This window comes from Armigeres subalbatus, chromosome 1 (assembly GCF_024139115.2).
Source record: "Armigeres subalbatus isolate Guangzhou_Male chromosome 1, GZ_Asu_2, whole genome shotgun sequence".
NCBI classification, from domain to species: domain Eukaryota; kingdom Metazoa; phylum Arthropoda; class Insecta; order Diptera; family Culicidae; genus Armigeres; species Armigeres subalbatus.
Window position 1 is genome coordinate 258,721,049 of NC_085139.1, and position 9,719 is coordinate 258,730,767.

A 9,719-nucleotide genomic window follows, 5' to 3' on the forward strand; every position below is an offset into this window, starting at 1 on the left:
GGCGAGCAGCAAGCCATGACTATGCCTCTTCTAGTCAGACCTCCACGACGTCCAAACGCATCCATGGAGAGTCGCTGTCATAACCTCGTTCCGGCTAACCGTCAGAAAAAGGTTTGTGGTTTGCTAAATCACAAGACGCATCAAGAAGACCGTCGGAAAATGGTTTGTTGTTTGCTAAATCACAAGATGCGTTTCGAAGCCCGTCGGAAAATGGTTTATGGTTTGCAAAATTACAATATGCGTCTCGAAGAGCGGTGGAAAATGGTTTGTGGTTTAGAAAACTATGAGGCGTGTCTGAAGGGTGGCCGAAAAATGTATTGCAGTTTGTGAAACTACAAGTCCTGCGATCATTGATTTTGATTGAAACAAATTTAGATTTCATGTAGCCACTTGGTGGCGTTAGTGTACATGAGACTACCAGTTGAGCTATGATATAACGAAATCTGAGAGAAATGGAGAAATATTCTATGCTGCACTGTTCGGAAAGCCAAATATATTATTTGGATATTTTTTTGGAATGTACTGACTTTGTAACTATAGCGGGATTACGTGTAGGATCAGATGGAATTTGTAAAATCAATAAGGTTCCCGGATTTCACAAAGCTATTCGGAAGTTCGAATGTATTATGCGGAACACTAGTTTGGAGTTATTGGCTAACAGTACTGGTTTACTAGTCTCTCATGTGAGTATAATTTCTCAGATTTTGCGGAATTTAAGGTAAATGTCATTTGCATGGTGTTTGCTCGGAAGGTCAACATCAATATACTGAAGTTTAGATTGACGGTGTACTATACGCGGAATTAAAAATCGGATTCAATGTACGGATTTGAATTGGATTTGAGTTGGATCTGGATTGGATTGTATTTGGATTTGACATGGATTGTGTTGTGGTGGGGAAAGGTTCCAAATTCCTTTAAGCAAACCCGATTTTTTGATGGTAAGCTAAAAGCTAAGCAATGAGTTTATTGAGCTTGAGCTTGAGCTTGATTGACTGCTCGTAGTTGCTACTCCATTATGACCAGATCAGCTGTTCTTGCACAAGGAACCAACAGATGTTTGCTTGGGACTAGCACACATCTTCAATGTGCAAGTACTGGTGATCTCATTTGATAGGTCATACTGGCGCCTGCCACGTCAGAATGCAAGTCAATGTAGGGAAGGGGGAGGAAATGATGATGCAATCACTCGCCCACTGCAAGCCGAATATACCTCTGCACTTGCCACGAGTTCATGCGGAATTTGTTGGAATTTTTGGGTTAGGTTGGAGAGGCAGAGGTCCGTCTTGGTTAACGAGCTGCCAATGTGATAGATAGGAGAAGGTAACTGATGGAATTTCTAATTGGATGTAGGAAACGAGCTGCATAGTTCATTTCCAATTCTAGCAGATTACTGTTAGAATACTCAAGTTGAAGGTATAGGAATAGTAATGGAAACGGTATGGAAGTCCATTTCCAGTTCTAGCGATTGCTAGAACATGAGAAATACAGAGAAAGATACAAAGTAGGAGAATGGAACGGACCTGGGAGCTAAAAGCTAAGCAATGAGTTTATTAGCGAAAAAATCGATCTGGCTACCCTATCACTAGCTTACATTTTTTGGTGAACACCTTAGAGTGTGGGATCTTATCACCCTCTGGGATCTGGCTATGCTTCACACTTTGGCTACAAATTCAATATAAATGTGTTTACTGATGCCTGATTAAATTAATATCATTACTTACATTTCTGTGCAAACCACGGTGCAAAGTTTCCAGATTTGTCTCCGAGCTATCATCTATAGATCGGGTGTAAAATCTACATAGGTCTGCAATCAATTTAGGTTAATTTTAATATATCATAATTGCATGTTTTCTACCTAAGTATTTGTTTCGTTCGTTACCTGTATGCAGTTATTGGCACTTTAGTCTTAGGAATATGAGTAGCACAATAGTTTTAAGTATACGTTTAAGATAGAAATTAACTTATTCTAACAACTCTTAATGCAGCATGAGGAACAATTTATTGTTGTTTTGTTTATCATCTATTCCATCCTTCTTTGCGCTGGTGGTCAGTGTATCGCTGTATTGGTCAACGATTGAGTGACCATAATGATGACCGCAGCACAAATTCGCCACAGTGGATGATTGGCAGGGGGGTGACGTGACATCCCCCCTCCCGTGAACCCTAGTCACGTTTTTGTTGCTTTGCGACATATCCGATTGGTTCACTCCTATCTAGAACGTCGAGTACTGCCAATTTCACTGCTGGCCGTCGTAGCACTCCAGTTGCCGTCCTGACTGTTGCTTGGCGTACTCTCCCATCCCGTCCAGGAATCCTTCGCCGTTCCACCAACAACCAATACTAAATCTCCCGGTTGAATGTCCCGAACCTCTTCAAACCACTTTGATCTGCGTGTGATTACTGGTAGATACTCTTTGATCCATCTTGCCCAGAACCGTTGGGCTATTGCTTGAGACAGTCTCCAGCTGCTTCGTAATACGGCCGGGCTACTCACAGGTTCATTGGCTGGACATTTGTCGCCACTGGAAGTCCCCAGAAGAAAATGGTTGGGGGTGAGGGCTTCTTCATCCGCCGACTCCAGAGGAATATAAGTGAGTGGGCGTGAGTTGACAAGAGCCTCAGCTTCAAGCAGCACCGTCCCTAGAACTTCATCGTCCGGTGTACGTGGGGCCTCTGCTAGGTTTCCTATAGCTTCCTTTACAGAGCGAACGAGGCGCTCCCATGCGCCTCCCATGTGTGGGGCGGCAGGTGGTATAAAGCACCATCGAGTTTGAGCGGTTGTAAACGTTGTGGCCAATGCGTTATTCCGTTTCGTTATCTCTTCTTTCTGCAGTTCCTTGCTCGCACCTTGGAAGCATGTTCCGTTATCCGAGTAGAACTCGACCGGGTGCCCGCGACGAGCTACGAAGCGTCGTACTGCCATTATGCAGGATTCAGAAGACAGGCTGTGTACTACCTCCAAATGTATGGCACGAATCGTAAGGCAGGTGAACAGAGCTACCCACCGCTTCACATGGCTCCTTCCCACTTTGACCAATACCGGTCCGAAATAGTCCACCCCAACAAAGCTGAATGGCCGAACGAATGGTTGCAAACGAGCAGCAGGAAGTGGAGCCATTGCGGGAGGACTTGGGGCGGCTTTCTTCACTCGACATATCATGCAGTTTTTCGCGACCTTTTCGACCAAGGCGCGTAGCTTGGAGATCTCGAAGCGTTGTCTCATCTCGTTGACGACGGTTTCGCGATTGGCGTGGCGGAAACGACGATGGTACCAGTCTGTAATTAGGAGGGTGATTATGTGTTGTCGGGGAAGAATCACAGGGTACTTAGCTTCGGTTGGTGCGAATGTGGCAGCACCAATTCGGCCACGAAGACGTAGTACTCCACGTACGTCTAAAAATGGCCAGTTCTTGTAAATCGGGCTGGATTTAGCTACGCGTCTGTGACGCGCATCAGGTGAACCTTGGGTTTCCGAGAGGATGGACATTTCTTCCGGAAAGGCATCACCTTGTGCTACCCTCCACAGTTCTTCCTCAGCACGTTTCAGCTCGTCTTGGCAGAGAATGCCAAGTTGTGGTGTAACACCACTTCGTCTACATTTTAGATTGTTGATGAACCGGAGTACAAACGCCATCGTTCGTTGCAGACGTAGCCATTGGCTGAACCGTGAGGGGTCGATTAACGATGCAGCCGTAGAATGGGTGTGAATAGTTTTCAGTTCTTCGCTGGTGGTTATTGTTTGCACTTGTTGTGGCCAGGAGTCTTCTGGCTGGTGGAGGAACGACGGTCCGTCGAACCAAGGAGTGTCTGGCGAAAAATCTGGTCCATTCTTCCACTTAGTGGCGAGATCTGCCGTATTTAACCCGGAGGGAACCCATCTCCATTCGCGGACATCTGTTGCGGTAAGAATCTCGCCAATCCGAACGGCGACGAATTTATTGTATCGACGATGTTCAGACCGAATCCATGCCAGCACGGTACTTGAATCGCTCCAGAGGAACCTTCGACGAATAGGGTAAGTGTGATAACTGTGCACTGATTCCAGCATCCGAACTCCCAAGACCGCTGCTTTCAACTCCAAGCGAGGGACCGATAGTACCTTGAGAGGTGCCACCTTGTTCTTCGAGCAGATCAGCGTTACATGAATTCCGTTCTCCGTTTCGAGGCGGTAATATGCAACGCAAGCATAAGCGGAATCACTAGCGTCGACGAGAACATGGAGCTCTACACCGTCAAAGTTAGTGGGAAATGGAGCACGAAAATAGCAGCGAGGAATCCGCAGTGTCCAATTGCGGAAAGTAGTTGGTCCATAGACGCCAACGGGTGTAGAGCTGATCGCTGATTCGTTCATCCCAACCGATTCCAGATGCCCAAATGTCCTGCATCAATACCTTGCCGTGAACTAGGAAGAAAGACAGGAATCCCAAGGGATCAAAAAGGCTCATGACCACTTTCAGGACTTCGCGTTTCGTCGGAATGTGATCCTTATCGAGAACAGGCAGTAGATCGTCGCGCATAGCAAAACTGTACGTGAAGACGTCTTCGGCTGTGATCCACTTCATCCCTAGAACTGATTCGGTAGTTTCTGCACGCATTAGAACAAAATCTTTGGATGAATCTGGTTCGATCTCCCCAGTTCTCCTCAGTACTTCGCCTTCATTCGATAGAAAGTTGCGTATTTCGAACCCGCCTCCTGAGTGGACAAGTTTGACTTCGTTTACCACCTGTGCAGCTTCGTCAACTGTCATGAAGCTGTCCAAATAGTCGTCCACATAGTGGTGGTCGATGATTGCTGCCGACGCACGAGGGTACTGGAGTGCGTAATGCTGGGCGTTTGTATTCTTGACGAATTGCGCAGTAGACGGAGAGCACGTGGAACCAAACATAGTGACTTCAATAGCGTAGATTTGAACCGGCTCCTCAGGCTTGTGGCGATATACAAACATCTGGGTGTTCTTGTCGCTAGCTTGCAGTTTTATTTGCAAAAACATCTCCCTGATGTCCCCTGAAACTGCCACAGGAAACAATCGGAAACCACTGAGAACTTTTGGCAGGGGTGTGAGAAGATCCGGACCTTTTAGCAAGTATGAGTTGAAGGAAACCGCTCCAACTTTTGCCGCAGCATCCCATATCAACCGAATTTTCGCCGGCTTCTTCGGATTGATCACGACGCCTAGAGGTAGAAACCAAGTCCTCCGAGAGTCGATGGAGATCGCTTCTGACTGGCTGACTTTGCGTATATAGCCCTTCCGCTCGAAGTCGCACAACTGCTCGCTAACTCGCTGCATCAATGCAGGATTTCCTTGCAACTTCTTCTCCAACGCTTTCATTCGGCGAATGGCCATGGGGTACGTATTCGGGAACTGTGGATCGTCAACTTTCCACAGGAGGCCAGATTCAAACCCAGTTTTTGTACGCTTTGTTGTATCCGCCAGTATCTTCCACGCTCTTATGTCCTCGTCTGACTCAATCGTCTTTCCTGGATTAGTAGTTCCATTTTCTTCCAGAGTGAAATAATCTCGAAGTTGTTCGTTTAGTAGATCATCCACTTAGCTGCTATAGGATCAAACGGTCCTCCCTCACGTAACCGCTGTGGAACACCGAGACGCAGATTATCTAGTCCGATTAGGAGCTTTGGTCGCACTAGATCGTAATCTTCAATTGGAAGTCCTCTCAGATGCGGGAAGCGCGATGCCATCTCCTTGTAAATAAAACGCTGCGTAGGTAGAAGAAGACAACTAACGGTCCGCGCATTGCGCAACTCGTGGCAAACTCTGCTGTGTTTCCCCGCTACTTCCAGATTAACTTCTTCAGACCTTTGTTCGTTGCGTTTGACGTTCCCTGTCCACTGAAGAGTGAGAGGCTTTCTTGGGCCAGAAACACCAAGTTCCTTCGCGATCTTGTCCTCCAGCATCGTAATTTGTGAACCCTCGTCCACGAATGCAAACACAGCTAGACTTTTCCCATTTCCATGGAGCACAACTGGCAGAATTCGGAAAAGCGTATTCCCACCGTCAGCAGCTTGTGTACCCGACGATACATTCACCGAGTGTGTCCAGGCTGTTGGAGGGTTGAAGAATGAAGAAGAGTGTGGTGTTTTAGTCGACATCCATCGAATTCGCATCCTTTCCATGATTTGCATGGCCATTTGCCATGATTGTTGAGACATGTTCGGCAAAGACCTCGATTCTGAACTTGTTTCCACCGCTCATCCAAGTCAAGCTTCTTGAACTTGAAGCAATCAGCCACTCTGTGGCCCTCGCTTTCACAAACTGCACACACCTTCGCTGGCTTGCGTGCATCTCCGGTAACTGGTTTGTGGAATGAAGTTGCTTCAGTAGAGTGGGCTTGGATTCTAGCCTTTTCCCTTGGTCGCTGCTGCTTCTCCGCCTTTATTCCTCTGGAAAGTCCTGGGAGCTCAAAACTGACCTCACTAGCTGCGCTAACTAGCTTAGCCATGAAGTCGCCGAAGGTTGACACCGTAGCTCGCATTTGTTGGCCCTTGAAAGTGGCCCAGTCCATTCTCATCGGCCCCGGCAGCTTCTCGACCAATTCTTGCATGAGCATTGGGTTAGCTAAATGCTCTTCCTGGCCCGCCGCCTGAAGGTGGTCCACGAAGTTCTGCACTACCAGCCCGAATTCCAGAATGGATTCCGGACGATCATGTTTGGGTCCAGGCGTTTGGCGGATCTTCTCGTGTAGCGAACGAATCAGCAGCTCTGGGCGACCATAGAGCGTGCGAAGGGTGCTAATGACTTGTGGTACGTTAGCGGGAAGTAACAGTCTGCTGCGAACTGCTTCTCGCGCGTGTCCTGTGAGGCATCTTTGCAGACGTACAAGGTTTTCGGAGTTTGAGTATCCACACGCCACTGCTGACTGCTCTAGGCTGCTAATAAACATCGGCCAGTCCGCCGGATTCCCACTGAATGTCGGCAGATCCTTGCCTACGACCTGCCTTGCGGCTATTTGTTGCGAGTTGAGAACCCCTGGTGCCTCATTCCGCGTCCATAGATGGGAATTCTGTGACCTATCTGGACCTTTCGATGATGGTTTTTGATGTTCCGATTCCAAACGACCTTCATTTGCAGGAACGAAGGAACGATGATTCTCCGGCTGGGGATTTGCTATTGCGCCATACCGGATGGGGGTACTGGAAGTTGGTTCTGGCTGATAACAACTCTGGTGGACATTTGCATCTACATAATAAGCTGGAGCGTTTGACCGATGAATTGCCGGAGGACACGAGTATACTGACGCGGGGAATGCTTGAAATTTCCTTGACGACGTCGTGAACTGTTGGAAGGGCTCACGGATGGTAGCCGATCGTACGGGCTGGCACTGGATTCCGTAATTCGTTGAGCGAGAATTGGGCTCCAGAATGTCCTTTGCGACCGTTGAGTCGGTGGGATGTATGGGGTGAACATAATTTGCAGCTGTTTGAACTTGAGATACGGATGTTTTCGATACGAATGCCCTGTTGGAAGGAACATCGATGGTTATTGGCCTGACATTTTTGGGGGCCGGAGGAACCAATTCAGCTGGGACATCGTTCCGATTACCCAGTGTTTCCCAACCGGTTTTCCCATGTGCAGAGTGGGCCACCAACCAGTCCGAGACCTTTTCTCTAGAGCTTCTACTCGACTCTATCACACTACCACGTTCGGAAATCTGCAACATCAACTCGTTTCTCTTCTCTAACGACTCTCGGCGAATCGTTTGCTGTTTTAACAGACGCGCTTTATCTGCTTCCAGCTTGTGCTGTCGAAGGATTGATTCTTCATCCTTCAGCTTCCGTTCCTCCTCCAACTGGCGTTTCTTTTCTTCTAATTTCCTTTCGGCTTCTTCCTGTTCAAGCTTTCTGAAGGCTTCTTCTTCTTCCAGCTCAATCCTTTTCAGCTTCGCTTCTTCCTCGATCAAGGCCATTCGGGCTCTAACGACCGACGATCGACTACTCCCACTTTGCATCGACGCTTCCTTCCCGAAAGTATTCGCGCTTGGTCTGCCTTCCGGCGCCTTAGCTGACGGTACTCGTTTGGTTTGAGACCGCAATCGAGAAGAGATCGTAGAACCAGCAGCATTGCTTTCTCGGCACTGTCCACAGATGAATGGACGACTCTGAATGGACTCGATCATGCCGGCACAAGCGAAATGCTGCCATTGACTGATCGCAGGCAATCATATGGGCTCCCGACGAATCAAGCTGACTGCATAACTTACACGTGAATCCCGTTTGGCTGTGATGTCCGTCCATTCTTGCTACCCACGTACAAAAAATCTTTTAGAATGTTGTGGTGGGGAAAGGTTCCAAATTCCTTTAAGCAAACCCGATTTTGTGATGGTAAGCTAAAAGCTAAGCAATGAGTTTATTAGCGAAAAAATCGATCTGGCTACCCTATCACTAGCTTACATTTTTTGGTGAACACCTTAGAGTGTGGGATCTTATCAGATTGAATTTGCATTAGATTTGGATTAGATTTGGTTTGGATTAGATTGGGTTTGGATTTGGATAAGGATTGGATTTGAATTGAATTTGGATTAGCATGGATTTTCTTATCTTTAATAGGCTGTTCTTAAATCTTATTAGTAATGAAGTTCAACACCGCTTAATTTTGAATTGCATTTGATAAAGATTTGGAATGTTTTTGGATGAAATTGGAACTTCGTTGTATTTGTTAAAATCTCGGATAACAAAAGAAGTCTCCGTAAATTTGTTATTCTCTAAACATCCATCCATTGCTTAGATCCTCTTGAAGCTTGTATAGATATGTTTCATCTTTCGTGATCCACAGCTTGGGAACCCATGTTCTAAATCATTGTTCTGGTATTAAAACCATGATGTTTGATAATAAATGAAATGTAATATTTTTATTGTAAGAAAATCATGACACGAATGCATTATTTTGATGTGAAGTGTCATTAATAAACAAACAAACAAACAAACATGATGTTGTGAGAAGTTTATTTTGGTGTGCAGTTTTCAATGGATTTTACCGGTTGGTTCAAATGCAACTGATGTTCACCTTCGTCTCATTGAAATAACCCATGAGAAAAACAAGCATTGCATCATGTGCTAGAATTTTTTTTGCGTTTTTAATGAGAGAAGAAGGAGAATGTGGGGTTTGAGTCAAATGCCTCCAGCATGTGTTTATAGATTCACACACCTCAGCGTGTCAAACGGCGAGCAGCAGCCATGACTCAGCCTCTTCTGGACAGATCTTCGTGGCGTGCCATTTAGGGCCACACAATTACTATATTCGTAAAATGATATGAAATGATGTAAGATACATATTTCTGCAAAATAAATGAAAATTATATTCGAAATAATTCGAAAGTAGGTTCTTCCGATAAAGGCCCAATTTATATAGTTTTCCAACACTGCCCTAAAGAACACCATAGAAACTTGGATGCCATGAGCTATGTACAAGTTTTGTGGCACTCGATTCCACTATTAGAGTTCTATTTTCCCCATCGCAGCATCAGACTCCAGCTCAAGGGTATAAGTTTCACGTCACCACGTTCTGGTTCGGCCTACTGAGGCATTGAAAAATAACAAAATTCACTGGAGTGCGGTTTCCCGTGGTAACCATGAGGCACTTGCATGCAGCAATGCATGACTGAAATCTGGACCATCGACAAAGAAGGAGCAATAAGGCAGACACCATGTTCGTTATCTGGGAAATAAATGAAAGGATGTGTCATCACCATGCCTTTTCCCGCAC

The 9,719-nt window shown here is 46.2% G+C and overlaps 1 protein-coding gene across 1 annotated transcript; it reads right to left on the bottom strand.

Annotated features, from left to right (window-relative positions):
- Positions 1-2,209: 2,209 nt before the first annotated feature.
- Positions 2,210-5,345, bottom strand: LOC134207251 (uncharacterized). Its single transcript, XM_062682971.1, has 2 exons — positions 4,322-5,345; positions 2,210-4,224 (listed from the first exon to the last, which is right to left on the bottom strand). Exons 1-2 carry the CDS (start codon positions 5,343-5,345, stop codon positions 2,210-2,212), a joined length of 3,039 nt encoding a protein of 1,012 aa, XP_062538955.1.
- Between the last annotated feature and the right edge of the window lie 4,374 nt (positions 5,346-9,719).

Excerpts from the sequence above, each read along its gene's own strand:
- LOC134207251 (XM_062682971.1), bottom strand. The coding sequence starts at position 5,345 with ATGGCCATTCGCCGAATGAAAGCGTTGGAGAAGAAGTTGCAAGGAAAT. Across the intron at positions 4,225-4,321 it reads CAGCGATCAGCTCTACACCC|AGCTCCATGTTCTCGTCGAC; the intron begins GTTGGCGTCTAT and ends TTGACGGTGTAG.